Raw genomic sequence first — 22,475 nt, 5'->3', positions numbered from 1 at the left:
CGTTTGAAATTCAGGACGGCCTCGTCGGCGGGCGAGTCATCACAATAATACTGCTGCTGTTGTTTTTTTCCCCCACGTCCAAAAATGTGATATAAAAACATATTGATGATTTGTCTGTATGCAACAGATCCGCACGGTCACCGTTTTTCATGTTGTAATTATTCATCTTAGTGGACGTGACCAGCGGGGGCTATATTGGAGATGAGGTAAACATTATTTTCTGTCAGGGCGGACAGTTGGTGAATATACTTAACAAGTGAATAATCAGTAAAAAAATGTATATTTCTGTGAGGCTCAAAAGCAGAATAAGATAACAAAATATCCGTTGTCATAATATCCCAGCATCGCGGAAATTTTCATACGTTATTCTATTATTCCGGCCATAAAACGCTCATTCTTTGTTCTAACCCACCACCCGGACGAAATTACTCGTAATACACCCACACTTATTTTATTGTTTTGTTCATTATATTTCGCTTCAGTTAGCTTAGAGAAAAAGAAGCATTAAGTTTTTGGTGGCATTTTATTTTATCTAACCAAATTTTTAAAACAGAACTGAAACAAAACTACTACTCTTTCTACCGTTCTTTGATCTCTGAATTCTTCCTACTCACTTCTGAAACACATCTGTTGGTATTTTTTTTATGGCTGTCTGCGATAAAACAAGTTATTTATACTAGAGAGGATACCGGTAATCTGCATTCATTCTTCTGTTGGCCACAGCTGTCTTCTGATAAGAATTTAAAAAATATTGACTGCTAGCGGCTGAAGACGTGATCGGAAAAGACAATCCGCCTTTTCCCACGTTCTGTAGACAAAACTGGAAATTGATATTGCATACATAAATTTATCTTTACTTTAATTGAAATTTTAAATATTTTCCTTTTCAGAAAATTGTTGCCTACGAAAGCTTTTTCCCTCCTTCGAAACATTGTACTTTACGTTTGTTTTACGAAAATAAAACGGATAACCAACGCCAAAAATAAACCTTGCATAAAACCAGGAGCCATCGCGGACCCAATTTATCGACTGAAATAAAACAGCAATCAAAATATTTTTTCACCTCCTGATTAAAATAGAAATTCCCCTAACTGGTGTTTTTCCGTCGGTGTGACATGACATGTTGACCCCAGACTCCCTGCGAGTCTCCGGGGATCATTGAAGTGGTCCTATTGGAATTTTGCATTCATAACGATTTCCCAGGGCAGCAGCGTTTTATATTCCACCTATTGTTTGTTAGACGTTCATTAGCAGTCTTAGAGAAAATTAGCTTCTGTGGGCTGTACTTTTTGATAAACGGCATAGCTTCCCACGCGTTTTCTTTCACGAGGAAAGCTCCAGTTTACAGTGGCGTCCAAGAGAACTGTGTAGCTATCTGTCACGAAGTCTACCGACGATAATTTCAGCGGCGGGAGTGTTTCCAGCAAATGCGATGTCCAAGCAGTTAGATGTAACGGTACCTGACTCAGAAATATTGAGCTCAGAGAAATCAAAACGTTTTACGGTAAGGAGTTTTCTTCTCAATTCATTGCCAAATGTGTGTTACGTTGTAGCATCAACTTGCCTTCTTGCTGGTCGCTTTGTCCGCTGTGCTCTGTTTGTCGCCGATTATTCTCAAATGAAAACAAACAGCTATGCAAAGATCACACTGCAATGCTCCGCTCAAGCTCTTGACAAAGGAAAGGAATTATCGTGAAAAACAACGAAGGTTGAGCGTAGATCATTTATGTGAAAGCTCCTGCGCCGAAGAAATGGTGGCTCTGCTGTGCGCTTCATTGGCGGCGATCGAATTTCATGTTTCCGTAGGCGTTTCGTTGCCACTTTAGCGAGAAATATATTTGATATGGAGTGCTGTAAGTGAAAAGCTTTTCTTCGTTTTGTGGTTAGAATCATTAAGCATGCCTATTGATGTCGTTTCAGGACAGAATGAATAGAAATGTTTAGTGAGTTGCCTTGACTATTGTAGCTAATGTAGTCAAATAAGCTTACATGTTTCTGGTGTCATGTTTATCCCGTAATTGCCCAAAGGTATCCATTCATTACAGTTCGATGCTGAACGGTGTGTTTCGTCGCTATTTAGCTTTTCCTTAATGTTACTAAGGCTTTATAGTTATTTTATGGTCTTCATAAAAATATACATGTACATTTGTTAATTTATAACTATCATACTTTGTACATGGACGGAGTTTTTTAAAAGAATAACAAAACCTGACGGCTTATTAACAGTACTTAAAAGATTACCATTTGTACTTTAGCTCCCTTTTGTATAAATGAAAATATATTTAGAAGTACTCTGGTTTTGGCAAAGATTTTTTCATTGTTTTTGACCGAAAACTCATTAAGTTTGTTTAATACTTTTATTTCACTAGCCGCCATCATTTTTATTTCAATAATAGAAGATCTGGTTTATCTATAATTACATGAAGGCCCGTCAAATGTCGCACAATTTGAAGATAAAGCAGACCTTAAAAAAAATCCTCAAATTATAAACATGTTCATTTTAGATCTGTCGGTAACAAGAAGCAAGACTTGTGCATTTCATGGTTTGATTGTGAAATGTGAGAATCCTTGGGGAAAATAATTGATTGACTTTACCACATAATTTGTTAAATCTAATAAATTTACATGCATTTTTGGTAGACAATTTTTTTTATAAGAGTAAAAAATAGAATAGCTTATAAAGGATATAACCTTCAGAAATGAATAAGTAAAAAATCACTGAATTCACCTTTTTAAAAATAACTTGTAATAAAACAACATTGTCTTTGTGTTTATACAAGTAAAATACAAATGTAAACAGTTTTAATTTTTTTGTATGCTTTTCCTTCCTTTCTCGCATCATTATTTTTTTTTTTTATAAGCTAGTGCAGCTCCTTGTTCTTTATCTGCTAGAAAGCACATCTGAATGATAACAGCAATCTAGATAAATTAATTAGTTTATCTACCATAGCCACTATTAGTAACAGATGCCTTGAATGTCAAATTTCCTGGAGTTGGAACTAAACCTGGCGATGTTTGCATGTTTTAGCTTATATGAGCAAATGGTGTTATAACCTTAAGAAAATTGTCATAAATTTAATGACCTAGTTAAATCTTTTTTTCATGAAATTTCATTATTCACAAAAATTACAGTAATATTGTGTTAGCCTTAATTTAGTACAATGTACATGTTACAGCTATATTGGCTTCACTGTTCATATATATTGTTATTATTTGGTGCCTTTATATAATTATACCTCGGGGCTCAATTAAAAAAGTGTCAGTGATGGAGCAAGCTGTGTTTGGAATTTTACCTGAGTGTGTGAATTTTAATGAGTCTTTTGTCATACTTCAGATTGGGCTTGGGAATTGTCTGCTTCATAATCAACACTGCAATGTTTCAGTTGTACAACATTGTAAATCTGTGATTATATATTTTCGTAGATTTTACTTTTGTATCCAGGCATGCTTCAACTTATTCCACATGCACAAGCCATCTATATACATTTTCATTATAATAATTATTTATTAAGTATTATGTTTAAATTGAGTTAAATTTGTGAATATACAGTGGAACCTCGATTTAACGAACCTCTATATAACAAAGTCCTTGGTTTAACGAACGATATTCTTCAGCCCGTCAAAAGTTACAGTAAAATGTATGGAACAGGACCTCGATATAACGAAATCCTTGTTATAACAAACACAATCCAGAAGCCCAAACGCAAAAATTAATGTACCTCGATATAACGAAAAAATGTCGACATGCGATAAAATATGAATGCGAAACAGACCAACAAGGATGAAAATCCTTTAATCCTGTAACAAGGGAACAAGTTCAAATACATATGTCCATATCTATGTGCATATGTTATGCCTTATAAATGTTATTTTCAGAAATCGATAATATCCGGCAACGCTGGGTACGTAGTGCAACGAAACAGTATTAAAAACTGATTAACTACACCTTGATATAACAAACATTTTGGTTGTTTTTCCGCAAATTCGTTATATCAAGGTTTTCGATATAACGAACAAATTTCATCAGTCCCTTGGCACTTCGTTAAATTGAGGTTCCACTGTACATCCAAATCATGTGTCAGTGGAAAAGCTAAGTACTTAGTAATAATAAATTACTTTCCCACTTTTTAGCACATTTACATTTTATTACTAAACAAAAAGCAGTATATTCTCTAAATAATACCCATGGCCAGACAGAAGGCAGCGTATAGTCTTTGCAATACCATCAACCAAACATTTGTAGAGGGAAATAAATTATGCTTTGTCTTTTTTTTACAGGTGTATAAAGTGCTGATAAAACTACCAGATGGAAGGAGTTACTTCATATTTAGAAGATACAATGAATTTCATCAAATGTGTGATAAGGTATGTAGTCCTTTATCTTCATGTAAACTTATCTCAGAGATCCTAGTTAAAAGCTTAAGTGAGCATTACAAAGTTGGCAGTTATTTGAGCATCACATTCAGCTGCAAAGATGCCATTCATTGAAGCCTTAAATACATGAAGTCGTACTGCAAAAGCTCTTACAGTAGGCCTTACTTCTGGCCCAGAATCAGTAACTTCTCACAAATTATGTTGGCTGAACTATTTGATTCCATGTAAGCCCATCATCCCATCTCTTTAAGGTATCAGTGTACCCCAAATGACCATCATGCGTTGGAGCTGCCTTACCGTCTGGTAATTAACGCAAACCCCAACAAAGTATATATTTTCTGAAAGCTTAGGAATTGTAGATTACGGAGATATATTTATTTTAAGTAAAAATAATAATGTTATCCAAAGAGAACGTGTTATTTCCAAAAGTACCGAGGCTCATAAATCGGGTTCGTTTCCGGACAAATTTGAGTGGGAAAAAACGATTAGCATCGCTATGTGTTCTTCACACATTTCTCTAAGAAACTGTGTCGGGGAATATTGATTACATGTCTGGTTTGTTTTTGACACGCAGATAAACTTTAAAAGTGTAAGGAACAACTATTGTCTGCGTTTAAACAGCCATAACTTTTGAAAGAAGAAAAAAGTTAAAATTCGCCGACACAGTTTTGTTGCTCAATTATTGGGCAACATTCTTGCCAAATTTCAGCGAAAATTGTCGAAACCCCATTGAAAACGAACTTAAAATGTGCGCCTCTCTCTTCGAAACTTTGTTTACGAGATACGAAAGAAAATGTATTTTGGGGCGTGCTTCCGCTTTAATGAGATTAATTACACAAGACGTGTGAAAATGATCACGCGTTGAGCGATAGAATGAAGGTTCATTTTACTTTAACAATAGAACTTGTTCAAAGCGGTGTCAAATGTTGCTTCTGGTCGGAAACAGTCTGTTGCATAATTTTATTTCTATCGCTCGCTTTATAACAATTTTCGTCTTAGTGCAACAGTTTTAGAAATGTGAAATCTAAAACAACAAAAACGTGGAGTCGCAAGTAAGCCGAGGAACTGGTCGTGATGCCGGGTCGTGGCGTTACCGCTTCAAGCGGCGAAAAATAATTCGATGTCGCTATCTACTAGTCTGACTAGTGAAGCAGCCAAATCTTTTGTCTTTTTCCGTTGTTGCAGCATTCTTTGAACACGAGAAAGGCATGGGAAAATGTTTCTTCTTTCACGTCTGAAAAACTATGCATTTTGTCAGGGAAAAACACCCAAAGCATCTCGTCGAAAACCAAGAACTGTAATATAAAATCACGCAACGGTAGATCGCCGCGCTTCTTTAGACAACCTGTTGACAGCTAAAACTATCAAATAATTAATGGCAAGAAAAGTTTTTCGTTCATAACTTTGTGTAGAGTCAATCTTTTTCCATGCTCTTTTTTTTGAATGAAAGGTCTTAATGAGATCTACCTGAAAATACCAAAATATATTTTTCTTAAAAATGGTCAATTTTGGGGTACACTGATACCTTAAGCCCATGTCTCAATTAAACCCTGCTAGCTTAATAAGTCTGCAAGAGAATTACATCCGAATATTTAATTTATACATGCCAAAAAATCGGACGGACATCATAAAAAATAAAAATTCCAAAATAACAATAAAGCAGGAGTAACATACTATTACCGGTAAACGTACATTGTTAAATTATAATTATGTACAAGGTTCTTTAGTTGTAATTTTTTTTAATATAATCATATTTTCATGAATTAAAGCAATTAATGTTTTTAAACATAATTTTTATTCTGCTTATTTTTAAACTTTTCCTTGTAGCTCAAAAAGCTGTATCCTGACCTACACATCAAACTGCCTGGTAGAAGACTAATTGGAAATAACTTTGATCCTGGTAAGCATAAAAAATTGTCAGTGTTTCAAAACTTAATTAAATGTTCTTATTAGAGCTTGTTCAATAAAATTATGTTTTACAATTTGCAGGTTAGATAGTGGATCAAAGTCAACTTAACTGAACTGTTATTTTTTTAATTGATATTGAGAAACAAACACCTGTTCTAATAAGACTTCCATCTTCAAGAATTGTCTGGGTCTGTTGTTTTCTTGGAGAAGTTTTTTTTAGCAACAGTAATTATATCCTTATATGATATCTCACTGACTTTGCAACGTTAGGTTTGGGTTGTTCAGTGCTAATAAGCAAACTTGGGTTACTGTGTCTTTCAATTCAATCAGTATAATAACTAGGTCAGGTCATTTTTGACTGAATAAAAATTATAATCTCAAACAACAACTTGAATTAGTTTCGAAAAACTCCTTAAGTATACGAAGTAAATCATTGTAAGTTAACTTTAAATCCTGTATTAATGTTAATCTGTTTTAAATTCAAACAACTGGTCCTGGAGTGATATTACAACAGTACTGCTGCTAATTTTGGATTACAGAACCTTGGAGTAGTTAAGAAACTCATTATTCACAGTAATCACACTGCTATTACCGTGTGCTAATATTACTGCTTTCACTTGATTACAGTATTGGGATTAGCTGGTAGCCGGCTGATGTTTCATATTAAAAAATTCAAGCCCTAGTTGATTTGTGGCACAAAAAAAATAAAATTTTTATTTTGTCTATTATTTGAACTGACTTACATATTGAGTTTATTCATGTTTTCCAGAGTTCATCAAGATAAGACGAGAAGGTCTGAATGATGTTACACAAAAGATTATCAATCACCCAAAAGCTATTGACCAGTAAGTCAGTCCTATATTTTCTGAGAGCTACTACCGTAGTTATTCGGTTATAAGGCGCACGGTTTTTTCAAGAAAAATCTGTTTTTCTGTGGGAAGTTCATGCCAAAATTGGGGTGCGTCTTATAGCCGAGTATTTTCGCTCAACAAAATCTTATGACCGCCATTTTACCGGAACTTACAGTTAAAACAAGAGAAATGAAAACACTTAATGTTGTTTATTGATCTTTACAGTATTAAAGATAATTTATAAGAAACATTAAGTTCTCCTTTACTTACCATGGTTTAAACGCAAAGTTTATTATCGCGGATATAAAACGAGTTTAAGTAACACCTGTATATGCCAGCATTTTGTTGAAATTAGACAAAGAAAACCAAGCATACTCATTTGAAACAAACCTTTCTAAGCATGGAAAGTGGAAAATGACTTTAGAAGACAAGGAAAACACCAAAAAAGCTTGAGGATCTTTGAAAAACACTCGATAAACAAAGTTCGTCAGCGATACGAAGCATGCTTGAGAACTTGGTAACCAAGCTACAAACTCAGTGGCCACTGCGACTACACATCTGCCAGGTTACTCAGCAGCTAAGTTCGAAGCATGAACGATGGAAAGATGTTTTTGCTCAAGTGGATTTACGTCTTTTTTAGCAGGAAATGTTAGCTTTTTACTCGAAGATTGTGCCAAGGAGTATGAACAACATTCAGACATTCAAATTTTGTAAGAAAAAACTGTCCTTAAATTGATCACTACATCTTTTCAACCCTCCAACTCATGGTGCGTCTTATAGCCGAGTGTTTATTGAGAATTTTCAGTTTGTAAACTTAGAATAACAATGTTGCCAAGTTTAGGGTGCGTCTTATAACCGAGTGTGCCTTATAACCGAATAACTACGGTAATTTATTTGAAAAATTCTCTATTTTCCAGCTTAAGTCATTTGAAGTGTAATTTGCCAATTCTTTAAGGTCATTTTATCATAATAGAACTGACAGAATTGCATGTTGGTTGCTCATCTTAAGGAAACCTACCTGAACATGGGGGATCCCCATTTATGTTTAGGAGCAGAAGGATCTTTTATATACCCCATAATTCCTTGCAAAATTGACAGCTCACCATACTTGTTTACAAGAAAATGCTGATTTTTCTTGTGCAGACCAAGGCATGAAGAAAAAGACATGATTTTCTTAATGTATGTGTACTAATAACACATAACATTTTGCGCAGTTAGGATGTGCAATGCAACACTAAGGAGTCACATTAACTGATTGTTTACTGTAATTTACAGCCCTGATGTGAGGGAATTCTTTTCACTCGACAACCCAAAGAATGCTGAAACTAATGATGATGATGATCAGCCAGGAGCTGATGAGTCTGACAGTCAGGTGACTTAACACTGTAGAAGTTGGTCATTAGTTACTGGTTTCTAATTACGTCTCTTAGGATCTGGCAGGCCCTGCACATCACTACTTTAAACATAAGTAGCTTTCTAGCCCTATTACTGCCCTTAAAAAATTCAAGGTAGTCATTGTGGATTTGTTTCAGTGACACTTCTCAATAATGTGGTACATGGCCAACAGACTTTTACTTTGAGTTGTGTTACACAGATGTGACACTTACTGCAGTGTAGCTAGTAACACCAGGGCTGCCATTGAGGCCATAACCTGAAACCCCTTTTTTAGTCGAGTTTATTAATGTTACAGGTGAAGATGTTGATTGGTGTTACGTTATACTTGCATACAGAGCAAAATGCTATGTACAGGTTATAACTTTGATGTGTCAGACAGCTGCTAAAAAAATTATTTGATGGCCCTAGCTAGACCCCTCTCACAATAATTATAACATCTTTTATTTAGAAACGTTAAATTTTACAGCTTAGCTGATGTGGTCATGTATAAGTAAACTAACAAGTTAACTTACAAGTGCTACAGAGTTGTATGGAGGACACTTATCTTTCACTTCTTTTTTTAATCATATATGACAGGGTAAGGATATGGATGGAATTGATTTAGGAGATACCAACAATCCCAAGTAAGTTGATTCTCAAGAGTGATTAGCGAATTGCTTCTATTTTCTCTCAATAATTGTCAAGTACAAAGATGGTGGAAACAGTTAAATTTCTGCGTTCAATAATTATTATCATCAAAAGAATGGTTACTTATTTGTGATAAGATGACTAAGGTTTTGCAGCCTTGAACATACTGTTGAAGTGTACTTAAAGACATGATGATGTTGGTAGCATTAATGGTAATAAAATTTTTTGTGTTTTTAGGGCAAAACCAAGTGACTTCCTGTTCTTGAAGGTTATAGGGAAAGGAAGCTTTGGCAAGGTAAGAAACTAAATGACAGTCAAATTGTGTGCATGCATCGATTTTTAAACATTTTCTCATACAGTTTAAGACTGAACATTATACTTGACTTACCAGGTACTTGACTTATGGCCATAACCCTAGGTGGGTATAGGGCCAGGACGAACATTATAAGAGTTAGTTAATAAAAATTATACATGTACACTCAGTGTCAGTTTGTCATTGGGCTACCTGGATGGTTTGTTAACTCAGTGTGTTTTTCAGTCGCCATCAGCTCATCATTCAGTACTTTGGTTGGGAGGGAGGTGCTAGTCCTTTCTATATTAGCTGTATAGGTATGTCCAGCAGCAAAGGGTATCGGTATTTGAGCCATGTTGGTCTGAAAAAAGTAGATTATGGTCTGTGCACCCTGGTCCGCAATTAGAATTAAGTTTTAGAAGATACTTTATCATTATTATTTTTTCGTTTCTTAAGAATGGAAATTTAATTAAGTAATGATCCGCGTAAGAAGTAGGCATCTGAAATGCACGACGCGCTCTTGGGTGCCGAATATTAAATTATTAACTCAATTAAAATGGAGCTCTCTGATTGGTCAAAAACTAAAAAATTGTCAAAAATCAGCCTAAAAATAAATTTTTCCCATGTTTCTTTTGATATTTTTGGTCCCAGAGTCCTCTGTACCATCTATACCGAGTTTCGTTGCCATGGCAAATGGGGAACTGGAACACGAGTCACTTCTCTTCAACACGCTACAGCCGCCATCTTGAATGAGGGGTTTTCGGAGATCTATCAAGCCGTATACATGTACCTTCGCTTGGCCGTATCTGTCTATAGTATTTTGAAAATAGTGAATCTGTTTATAGTTGAGTTTTTCTTCAAGTGCGAATGATTTTGCACGTTTTGTAACACCAAAAATATGCCTCGAACAGCTTCGTGTCGCTGTCCGCAACGCGCTGTATGGGGACATGTGGATGATGTTGCAAGTCTGAGAATGGCGAGCGCCAAGGAAATTGCTGTCGAAATAGCCGTCCCTTAGATGGAGTGGTACATTTAAATTTCAAAGCTTTTTTACTCGTTCTTTGACGTCGTCAAATGTCTCCGAGATCCTTTTGTTTGCGAATTCGCTTCTCCGCATCGTTGCTAAAATACGGCCTTTGTGGAGTCGATAAAGGCTGTCAAGATAACGATCAAAGATCAAAGATTTGTCTTTTCAGAGAAGTTTCAACGAACCCAAGTTGTACGAGCTGGATATCTCTGGCCTATTATCGCAAGACCTATATCAAACATGTATCACATCACATCAAGCCAAGAACGCTTGAGCGAGCTACGGACAAGAATTCATAAACCCAGTATACATAAGCATTTCCGGAAATCGCGAAAAATGGGCAATTTTGGCAGTGGCGTGTTTGTGGTCTTGTGAAATCGTGAAAGCGTTTGAGCGATTGTGGCGTATGAATACAATTTCACTCTCAATATTTTTTCCATTTCTTTCGGAGACATTTGAATGCACGTGAATGGACTTGAATTAGTGTTGAAGCGATCGCGGCACACACAGGATTACTGTCATTACGTGGGCGATTTCAGTTTATTCCTTTCGAGAACATTTGAATGGACATGTTAAAATATTCAAGCGATAGTGGCGCATGCAGGATACAATTTTACTGTGAATAAACTTTTATTGTTTATTTATTTTCAAGTGGCGCTTTGCAACTAGAAATGATGGAAGCAATCCAATAGACGTGATGCTAGATCATGCCGGCTTGCTTTTGCCGAGGAGGAGACTACTTTGACGAACCGTTTAGTCGGCTGTCGGACGAACTGTTCAATCGATTATTTGGGCTGAAATGCCTCTCTTATGCGCTCTTATGCACTGTCAAACCTGTTAGATTTTATACGACACGAAAAAAATTCTTGTTATCTTATGTTTTGGTGATATGTTCAGTGATATCATGTGGCGTGTTGAACTTGACGCCTTGAACAAACAAGAACAATGCAAATGGCACACTGTGCAGTGTCGTGTTACCCTTAGCGGTGCAGCTCCCGAAATAATTTCATCAGAAACAATACTTCCCCATATGCCAGGTTCCTGAAATTTTACTTACTGGTAGTTTTTCTCACAACAGTTAAGTATGTGTTGTTAGAATTGACTAAAATGCGCATTCCGCATCGCAGTGATACAAATAAATTCAAATTTCGCGCTCTTACACACAGCAGCCAATGAAATGAGCGGAATTTTATTCAATTAGGTAATTAACACTTTTGGTTCCAACGGAAGATTCTGCATTTCCCCTGCTGATTTCTGCCTACTTCTTACACGGAACATTACTTAACATATTGCACTAATATGTAGCCAATTTTGAGGCAAGCAGTTCCTGGGTAGGGTGTGGTCTGAATGGGGTACATATTTTCTTGGTCAGGTCTGACAGGGTTGGGAATATTAATATTTTGGTCTAAGATATTGTAAGCAATGACGAGATTATGTCTCTATAGGTTTTTCTTTCCAAGAACAAAGCGGAGGATAAGTTCTATGCTATAAAGGTTCTTAACAAAGCTGCTATAAGAAAGAGGAATGAGGTTTGTGTAGAGCACCACCTCTACCTACATGTATATATTTACTTGTCATACTCTATTGTAACTTATTTTTCGCAGGGCTTAATTTTCGTGATTTTCAAAACATCGCAAAATTAAAGACCCGCAAAAATGTATTCTTAGCATTTCTGACATATTTTTAATTGCTTTAACGTATTTTTTGGCCTTATTGAGAAAATTAAGTCCTGCAAAATATGCCAGTTCCCTTTTCGCGAAGTTAAGTTTTCCGCGAAAAAAGTAACAATAGGGTACCTTATGATAAAAATAAAAATAAAATAATTTTATTAAAACGTCCTTTAATTAGACTTCTGGGGGATCCTCATGACACCTTTGTATATACCGGTAAGTAGCTATATCAATGTGATTTGACTGCTCTGCTCTAGGTGGTAACTTCTATACTAATATGAGTACATGGTATAGCTAACATAGGAGTATTCCTTCTCAACTTAGAGGCAAACATTGTAATTAGAGCGGCCGTAATAGGTTGATAAACCATAATTTTCATATTTTGTTTGTGAAAGAAGAAGTGTAAAATGTATTTTTGTAAGTAGAATGTAATGTAACAAATGGAATGTTATCATGATTGTTTTCAGGCAAAGCATATCATGGCAGAACGGAATGTATTGTTACAGAATATCAAGCATCCATTCTTAGTGGTAAGTTTGCTTTCCAAATAGTTTAAATCATGATAAACAACTTATGTTGTGGTTTAATTTTATATTTGGATTAAAATTTATCAAATCAGTTTGATTTTTGTTTTTCATTGTCTTATAGTCATAATTACCATAAACTAATACAAAGGGAAATAAAATTCAAACTGGTTTGAAAAATTTTGAACAAAAGATAAAATTAAACCACAACATTTACATCATGATAAACTTACGCAACAGAAAATGTGTGACTGTGTTTAGAGAACTCTAAAGCCTGAATTCCAGCTGCCTTCTCTTACTAGTAGCTTATGTACAAACTGTAAAAACCAGCAGATAAGCTGCACCTTTTTGCCAAAAATTTACGCTCGAAATCGAGGGTGCGGCTTATCTGTGGGAACATTCAGAAAAGGTGCCGTAAATTTTCGTGAACTGACACTTATTTATGGAAAATTATGTAAATTAATATAACATAAGACTACAAGAGAGTACCGGTCATTTCTTTTGCAAGTTTGACAGCTCCTATACTGTTTCCAGAGTCAACAATGGCTCTATAACTAACAGTAATATTGATACTTTACGAGTGAGAAAATACCATGAGTATTCACGAGTAAGATGGCCTATTGTTTCTTTCTTATTTTGCACTTTGATGGAAAATTTGTCGAACTTATTACGAAACTCTCTTTATGCAATGAGTTTATCTCCAGTAGATGGCTCCCAAATCTCTTTAATTTGTCGATATGATAGCCACGAAAAACCCGAACGCTGCCATTGCCATCTTGTTTTGCTTTACATTCTTGCCCTAGTCCCATATTTTGCGTCCAATCAAATGCCTGGTTACTAAGCTACAAACGTTTGGCAAACATATTCTTGTTGTTGCCACACAAAAACCTATGGGTAAACTGCGTAGAATGAAGAAATACCTGTCAACAAATGCCAGAAAAAGATCACCCATAATATGTCAAAGTTGGTTTTCATTATATTAAAGAGGTCAAATTGTGGTTAAGACTGAAGTATTTTCCGTTTCAATGTTAATTGAGTTTACGTTCGATGGAGAAGACTTCCTAAAGACTCAACTTTGGGTTTTCTTTGATTTACTTTCAAAAAACTTTTTTTCCAACATTTGAGTTGTTAAACTCAGGGTGCGGCTTATCTGCGGGTGCGGCTTATCCGCGGGTGTTTACGGTAATTGCAATCTAGAGGCAGTAATTAAGAAGGCTACAGCTGATGTTGCCAGAAGTCAAAAGTTAAGTTCTTCTTCCAAACTTTTCTTCTTGAAAGGGATTATGTGGGGATTTTCACAGTTTTTTTGGTTGAAACTGTTCTGAAATAAGTGGGAGGCAAATTTGTCCATGAAAAACATTGTCCTTGAACATAAACGGAAGATGTAACCTTTATTTGGAGATAGCAGTCAAACTTTGGCTATACAGCGCTTCAAGCTGCGACCATTTTGGTCGCCATGGCTAGTGAAAAGAAAATTTGGCGACTAAATTTTCCAAACAGGTCGCCAATTTGGCGACCAGTGCAGTGTAAAGGGCTGGCTAGGCATCATTTGTTTTTGCAGTATAATTACTAAGCAATTTCACCACAAAATTTTCTGTTATAACTATTTCAATCGTGCATCTTGCTTATCCGTTTGGCTTGGACTGTGCTGTTTGATGTCTTTGATCGTGGAGCCGCCATTAATTTGAACACCACATTTATGTTTCTATTATTTTACTGTACTGCACGAGATTTAACTTGTTTTGCATGTTTATCTTCCTTACCTGTTTCTCTTATCATTTATTTACTATTCTGCACGATAATTAGAACAGATCAACCAAAAAACTTTGGAATGCAAGCGAAAATTACCGCGTCGCCCGCGTCAAAACGTTCGCCAAACGATTTCAATTCGGCTCATCATGGTCAGCAGTATTACTCTATGTAAGGCGACATGAAGTGTCTTCTTCTAAAACGTTTTGCTTTTGGCGACCAAAATTTTTCTAGTGGCGACCATTTTACAAAAGAAAGTCGCCAAAGGGCGACTTCTGAAAAACTTGAGCTTGAAGCACTGCTATAAATATTGATTTTTTTTGAAGGCGCACGGAAACAACTTGAAAACATTGGCTAATGATTTCAAATTGCAATCCATTTCCATCCAAGCCATCTGCAACCAAACATGCTTTTAGAGTTTTAGTGCTCTAAATATGAGCAGTCAGAGCTTAAATAGTATCTCTGACCAGTAAAAAGGCATTATTATATTATTAACCTTGAATACATTTTTTTTAAATTTAATGCAGGGCCTTCACTATTCATTCCAAACCAGGGATAAGCTCTACTTTGTTCTGGATTATGTGAATGGAGGCGAGGTAGCTATTTAATTACTTAGAAATACATGTTGGCCTTTTTAATGTTCTGGTCACATGGTTAAACAATCTGCCATGATGATGGATTGCACAAAAATATTTTCACCTTCCAAAACAAATTAACTCAAACTATGTGTACTATCAGTGGCACACGGCTTATTATCAATGTATAAAATAGTTCCTCCTTTTTGCAACCTACACACTGATAAGTGATATTTTTACCCAATGTAGTGGCTTTAGTATTTACCGGTATATTGGAAATTCAAGAATCCCTTGCCCTAATTATTGTTATCTTGTTGTGCTCATTGTACAAGACATCTTCCCCTGGGCATTCTCTATGCAGAGTGGTTTGTGCTTTGCACCCTTTTTAAATAATTTGTTCTTCTATTAATAATATTTTTTTATTGCGGCAGCTTTTCTTTCATTTGCAAAGAGAGAGATATTTTCCTGAATCAAGGTAGGTTATATTTCTTTTTCAAGTACATATTACAGGTCTTACCAAGCATTTTTAAACTGTGATTCAGTGTTCTTGCTCATATTATGTTTTCAGGGCAAAATTCTATGCTGCAGAAATTGCTTCAGCAATTGGTTATCTCCATGCTCTTCAAATCATTTATAGGTAGGTCAATCTTTTCTTGGAATGGCCAATGTTAGTTGACTGTATTTTTTACTAGTAACCTTATAAATATAATTTCTGTGCATCTTATATTTATCTAGTTACTTTCTTTTATCGTGTTTCCAGGGATTTGAAGCCAGAGAATATTCTTTTGGATGAAAGGGTTTGTATGGTTTTGTTTTGGTATGACAAGTATATACAATGTTTTTCAAGTTATAAGAACATTACATAACTCTGGATAACATAATACAAGGCAGCCCTTTTAAAAGATGTTATTTTGGACACAGTCTTTTCTCCCTGTATTTCCATATTAGGTTCCAAGAATCATGTACAGTTTATTGTTTTGTTTGTAGGGCCATATAGTTCTAACAGACTTTGGACTTTGCAAGGAAGGAATAGAACCTTCTGGAACAACATCAACATTCTGTGGAACTCCAGAGGTAGGCAGGGCTGGCAAGTGCATGGTATTTAACATATTAAGTTGTACTATTAGCCCATGGTTAGTGGGTTTTATTTCTGGCTAGAAATTGTCAACTTTCACAAGCTTGTTGAAAAAAGGATTGTTTTGTAAGTTTGTCTGTGATTTGTACTATTTGATTGTTGAGCTGAAACTTTTCTAACTAAGTTGGCTGTATTTTGTGCTTAATGTGTTTTGTGTGCTTATGAAAAAATGACAAGCTAGCAAGTTTGGCGAGAGCCACATCCAAAGGGTTCAACAAATCTTCATAGCTAGTTTTAATTTCCTGCAATTTAAGGTTTTGCTTGGGCAGATGAAATGGCCACTGATTTTGATCACTCGACACCGGTTTCCAATCACAGATTCAATAGTCATCCTTTTGTATCAATTAACAGCAGAAAGTTGGATTTCTTACTCAATTGTTTCTTACTTGCAGTACTTAGCCCCAGAAGTTCTAAAGAAACAAGAGTACGACAAAACTGTGGACTGGTGGTGCCTTGGTGCTGTCTTATATGAAATGATGTATGGTCTGGTAAGAAACTCAATGAAATCTCTGTTTTAAAGGATTGTTTTCTCTTAAAATGTAATGAAGATGTGGCATACATTTTGTATTGATTTTGTGTTAATTCATGTTTAAAGTTTGAACTGTTTGGTTGTATCACAGCCTCCATTTTACAGCCGCAACACAGCTGAAATGTATGACAACATTTTGCACAAACCTCTGCGTCTCAGGACTAACATTTCCCAAAGTGCGAGGCATCTTCTGGAAGGGGTGAGTAAGTAAGCTAGCTTAGTATATGCCTAATTAGGATTTCTACTAGGTAAAGCAGGTGCTTGGAAGTTATTTGCCCCCCCCCCCCCCCCCCTCCATCTTTGGCATGTAGTGTACTAGTCATTAACAAAAATCAACATGTTTTTTTGGTTTGGTTATAAGACCACTCAAGTTATGTGTTTGTAGAAATGTTGTTTAGTTATATGTAGATCTAACAATTATAATAGTTCCTCCCTTAATAATTTTTTTCCTCTGGCTTATAGCTTCTTCAGAAGGACCGTTCCAAGAGACTTGGACAGGGTGAAAATGATTTTGTAAGTATACTACAGTGAACTTCTAAATAAGTCTTGTCTAAAGTTTTCTTATTTTTTTTTTTTGTTTATGCTGGTTTCAATTGTTGTTGGTTGCTATTAATCAAGTAGTGTATTGAAGGCATGGCTGACTAAATATGTCGATGCACAAAAAGTTCATTTTAGACTTTCAAGCTAGCCTGCTGATATATTTTTAACACTTACAGTAGAGGAATACAGTACATAGTTCTGCATCTGTGTATTGGTAACTGGATCATAAGTCATAATTCTAGCTAGCAATTTTCACAAACTTAACTTTATTTACTTTGCTAATTGCAATTTTCAAAGGAGGAAATAAAGAATCATCCGTTCTTTAAGACAATTGACTGGCAGATGTTGTATGACAAGAAGATTGACCCACCATACAACCCCAATGTGGTGAGTATTGAATGATCCAATGTAGACATTTACTTCAAACATTCTTTGAGAAATATTACAATCCTGTATTTTTTGTATCAGGATTTTGAGTCTAACAGCTCAAGATAGAGCAGTGAGCAAAAATGAAGTGATTGGACAAACTTGAAATGCACAGTGCTCAAATACTGTATTCACACCAGTCCTAAACATGTTTAGTCTAGTGATGAATAATGAAACATGGAAAATTTTAAGCTCGGTAAATTAGATGTGAGAAATGAAATATTCAGCATGTCATGGGACAAAGAAAAAATCTGATTCCCCGACGGGAATCCAACCCATGACCTCCCAGCCATTTTACCTTGTACACATGTACATATTCATGTTTTGTTATAGAGTAAACAGTGTAAAACTCAAATCAACTATGATTTAACAACTGTCTGTCACTACAGACAGAATTTTATCATTGGTTCTCTTTTTCTTAAACAGAGTGGTCAGCTGGATCTGAAGCATTTTGATCCTGAATTTGTCCGTGAACCAGTTCCAGGTTTGTATATGTTACTGAAATATTGTTGATGTGGATTTTAAGGCTAATTTATTTCTGTTCAGCAGATTTGGAAGTGCAATTTTCAGATATTGAAGTGAAATTTTCTCTGTGAAAAAAGCTTTTGAAAATTTCAAAATGAATAGAGCCCAGCTTTAACAAACTACTGTAATGATTCGATTTAGCGCCCAACAACAACAACAGCAACAATCTTTTATTTCGTGCCCAGAAGAGTTTTATAATAAGTAGATACATGCAAGAGAAAAATTTAACAATAAAAAAAGAGCACAGCCACTTAGAAATAGCTAAGGCTAATCGAGCTAAGTGGCTGGGCCAAGCGGAAAAAAATATTGCAATAAAGTCACAGAGTATAAAAAAACGGGACACGATTTCCATTCACACACACACACACACAGAACAAAAAAAGAAAAGTGTATGTAGACATACAGAAACGAAAAATAAAGTTCATCAATGTACCAGTTAGTAGTTGGAGATAATCAATTCTTTTAAGAGATTTTTGAAACAATCACGACTCTTAGATTTAAGTGAGTCATCAATGGAATTCCAAACTTTAGCACCGAAAAAACGAATGTTAAATTTGCCGTAATTAGTCCTTGCTTTTGGCAGATAGTATAAAACTTACTTGCCAGTCTGGTTTGATATTGATGCACTTTGTTGATACTCTTAAAGAAATTGTCAAAAATTAGAGGCAGACTATAAGAGTACCGGTAATAGTCGTACATAAATAAAGCACTATACAAATATATTAAGTCACTTACTTTAAGTATTTTTAATTTCTGAAAGAGTGGACTAGAGTGGGAATTATATTCTGAGAATGTCATTATTCTGACTGTTTTTTTTTTTTTTGTAAGATGATAAAAGGTAAAAGAGTTGTTTGATATGTATTCCCCCAAGTTATTATTAAACTATAAGTCAAAAAGGGAAAGGCCCGGGGCGCTTATTTACTTTTGGCACCTCAAGGGAGGGCGCTTATTCGAGACAGGGTGCTTATTCGGGACGGGGGGCTTATTTAATTTTTTGAGAAAAAACCAAATGTTCAAAACAAAACTTGAATAAATGTTTAAATAACCAACAATAACAAAAACTGTAACAGTAACAAAATGTTGAAAGTTCAATTACTTTTGAAAGAATTGTTCATTTTAAATATATACATGTACAGTATGGTGAATGTTCAGGAGTTGATCTGTTCGACGTCAATGACTTCAGTAGGGGCAGTTATCCACAATAGGGGTACTTATAAGAATAGGAGCGCTAAAAAGAATGGGGGCACTAATTGGAATGGGGGCGCTTATTGGAATAGGGGCGCTTATTGACAAAAACACATTCGAAGGGGGGCGCTTATTCGGAAGGGGACGCTTATTGGAAGGAGGGCGCTAAATCAAATCATTACGGTAATACCAAACGATGGTAAATGTATTGTTGTTGTGTTATTATTATTATTATTATTATTATTATTATTATTTGTTTGTTTATTTTTGCAGTCATTTCCATACAAATGCGAGAGAATCCTTAAATTAGCCAGCCTGTGCAAAATAATGTTCCCAATACAAAGAATGTGTTTTACAATAAGCAACTCAATGTTGTATTTATTTCAATCTGCAGGCTCTGTTGGGAGATCTGCTGACTCAGCGTTTTTGAGCGCCAGTGTTGATGATCCAGATGATGCATTTGTAGGATTCACTTATGTTCCGCCAACAACAGATCTTACTGAATGAAAGCAGCAGTAACCTCAGCATCAGTATAATAGAAGTGAGAAGTAACAGAACTGTGCATCACTTGTTAATCCAACTTAATGTCAAAATCAATTATGACAAATTATTGTTAATTGTGTATTTTCTCTTTGTCAAGGTTTCATAAGGGGTGGGGCTTTTGGAGTGCAGCCTGCTCTGAGCTTGTAAATTGTGGTGAGAATTTGCACATCAAGGGCCAAACAAACAAGAAGTGAAAAAACGAGAAGGCACTAATGAGAGAAAATAAAGCAGTGCACTTTCCCTAGCCTCTTTTTATTATTTTCTTGTTATTACTGGTTTATTTGATCGATTGTCCACAATGTATGAGCTTGGAACAAGCTACACAGATCGATTAGGGCATGTACGACTCTTTGGAAAAAAAGGAAGAGACTTACTGTAGTTTGTGTATTCTTAAAATTAATGAAAAATTGTGTCCTACTTTGATCTTTTAATCATGTGAGGCATAAATTGCAATGAGACAGTGCCTCCTTGTTTTGGGTCATTGGAAACTAATCAAATTGCAGTCCATAAGAACATTTTCCAGTTTGGAAAATTGTGCTTAAATTATGTTTGTTAAATTTTGGGGGGTTAATATTTGAATATTTGAACCAAGAAAATGGAGTGCAGCACAAAATTGTCAGTGGTTGTTAAAATGTTGTTATTCAGTAATACTTATTCAGTAGTTTATGATATAAATATTCCTGTTTATCCAAGTATTCTGTTAAGTTTTTTTTTCTAAATCCATTATTATACATTATTTTTCAAGCCAGAAAGGGTTCTCAACATACCTTATCACGAGAAAAAAAACGCGACTTTTAAAAATTGACCTCAATATCTATATCTCTTATTTTAATTGATGTTTTGAAAGATTTTAAATTCGCCTTCGTCGGAGGTCTATTTTTGCCTCACGTGTTAAGCGATCTTTGTTGTGTTTTGCTCTGTCCTTTAATTAACTACTGTTACCATCAGAAAAACGGTTTTTTCGTGCCATTCGTATTTTCTTTGCGTTAATTTTATTTCCGTTGTCTGAAACAGTCTTGTCCTCCATCACCATGCACTGTTTTTAAATAAATATGTCAATAAACACAAGCGTTAATTTCCTGTAAAAAGGTATGTTGGTGATATGAACTCTTGTTTCTTTAAAATCTATATAATGAAGTGCAAATGCGTTATTTACAAACAACAAGGTTAGTGATTAGTGCCTCGCCTTCCGTAAAGAGTGAAACGAGTACAAACAACATTTAATAGAATAACGATAATTTGTTTTCTTGTCAAGGAATTTTCTTGGCAATGGATACAATCTTGCGCAGATTTGTAGTTTTTGCATTGCTGATACTCTCACCATGTTCTGTTTGTACGAATATATTTTTGACCACTTTTCAACACGTACTATAAATGCACCACGTTTTTAGATGTGAAGCCCCAACCTCCAGATGCAAATTCTCCTTACTGTTATCCATACATTTTGTATGTTTATGGTTTGGAGAATTTGCTTTAAGGTGCCGATAATTTTTTTTGTGAACATTTCTTTATTCTTGTCGCTGCAGCATTGATTACGTATTGATGTTATAAATAGTGTAGTCTATGATCATTCTTGGGACTGAAAGGGAAAAAGCAACAATAGTAAAAGAGAATCACCTTTACTCTATACACCACAATATCTGATACACAAATTGTCAAATATGAAATACTTCAATATTAACAAAAAATAAAATAAAGTCAAAATAGTTACTTCGTGTACTCTTCATGTTTATGCCAACACTTACTGACTTTATTAATTCTGCTGAGACATAGGCCTCTCTAAAGTGAGATCCTTTAGGTTGTCCGTCTTGTTATCTCCTTGCAAGACGAGATCTCCCTGCAGGACGAGACAGTCAGTTGCAACCAACGCCAAGCAGGCGCTTCTTGAAACTAAAATATGCGCACCCCCCCCCCCCCCCCCCCCAACCTGGACCAAACCTCGGCACCCTATTTGAGACCAGACCCTGCAGAGAAACTGCTTCGTTTGCGTAAACGTTTGAGAACTAAAACGAAAAACGCCATTCTTCTTTATTTTGAAAAGCCTTTAAAAAAAACAGCAATAATTGTTTTACTTCATGGGCACTTATAAGGGCGATGGCAAACGAGGACACAATGTTGTGCACACATTGTTGAGGACACAAAATTTGCGTCCGAGACATTCCACGTTTGTATCCGCCACAATATTAAAAAAATGTGTCCCCGTTTTTCACCGGGCAACATTTGATTCAACTTGTCTCGCGACATTGATGCATTGCAAGTTTTAACGTGCTTGCACGTATTACCAACCGGCGAAGTAGACGCGAGTTCAACTATGTGCAACATATGCTGCCGCAAGTTGCAATACAGAGGTAACACGCGAAACAACACTTTACAACTTGCAGTGCAACAAAGTCGCGAGACAAGTTTAAAATGTTGCTCGTGTTACTGGGCCAAAAGTTACAATGCAACTGTCGTATGGATTGCAATTTAAGTTTGGAAAGTGTTAGTTTCGTTTGATGGAAACTAACTAAATAAAGTTAGACTCCACAATCCCAGTTCAATCTTGTGCAGTTTTGAAAAACAAAATGGTAGGTGATACATGAGTTAAAAAACGTTTGGAT

At 35.6% G+C, this 22,475-nt stretch overlaps 1 protein-coding gene across 1 annotated transcript; it reads left to right on the top strand.

Moving 5' to 3' along the window:
- Positions 1-1,130: 1,130 nt before the first annotated feature.
- LOC144646664 (serine/threonine-protein kinase Sgk1-like) lies at positions 1,131-21,585 on the top strand. The gene is made up of 20 exons (XM_078506333.1): positions 1,131-1,504; positions 4,279-4,365; positions 6,202-6,274; positions 7,052-7,127; positions 8,409-8,505; positions 9,105-9,151; positions 9,393-9,450; positions 11,920-12,003; positions 12,612-12,674; positions 14,945-15,013; positions 15,424-15,467; positions 15,561-15,629; positions 15,753-15,789; positions 15,980-16,066; positions 16,520-16,615; positions 16,748-16,855; positions 17,119-17,169; positions 17,494-17,583; positions 18,049-18,106; positions 19,727-21,585. Exons 1-20 carry the CDS (start codon positions 1,433-1,435, stop codon positions 19,837-19,839), a joined length of 1,479 nt encoding a protein of 492 aa, XP_078362459.1. The 5' UTR covers positions 1,131-1,432; the 3' UTR covers positions 19,840-21,585.
- Positions 21,586-22,475: the final 890 nt, after the last annotated feature.

The sequence above is a fragment of the Oculina patagonica genome, chromosome 3 (genome assembly GCF_052425735.1).
Source record: "Oculina patagonica isolate OP01 chromosome 3, crgOcupat, whole genome shotgun sequence".
NCBI classification, from domain to species: domain Eukaryota; kingdom Metazoa; phylum Cnidaria; class Anthozoa; order Scleractinia; family Oculinidae; genus Oculina; species Oculina patagonica.
Note: the sequence above shows the minus strand (reverse complement) of the source record. Positions and strands in the feature narration are given on the sequence as shown.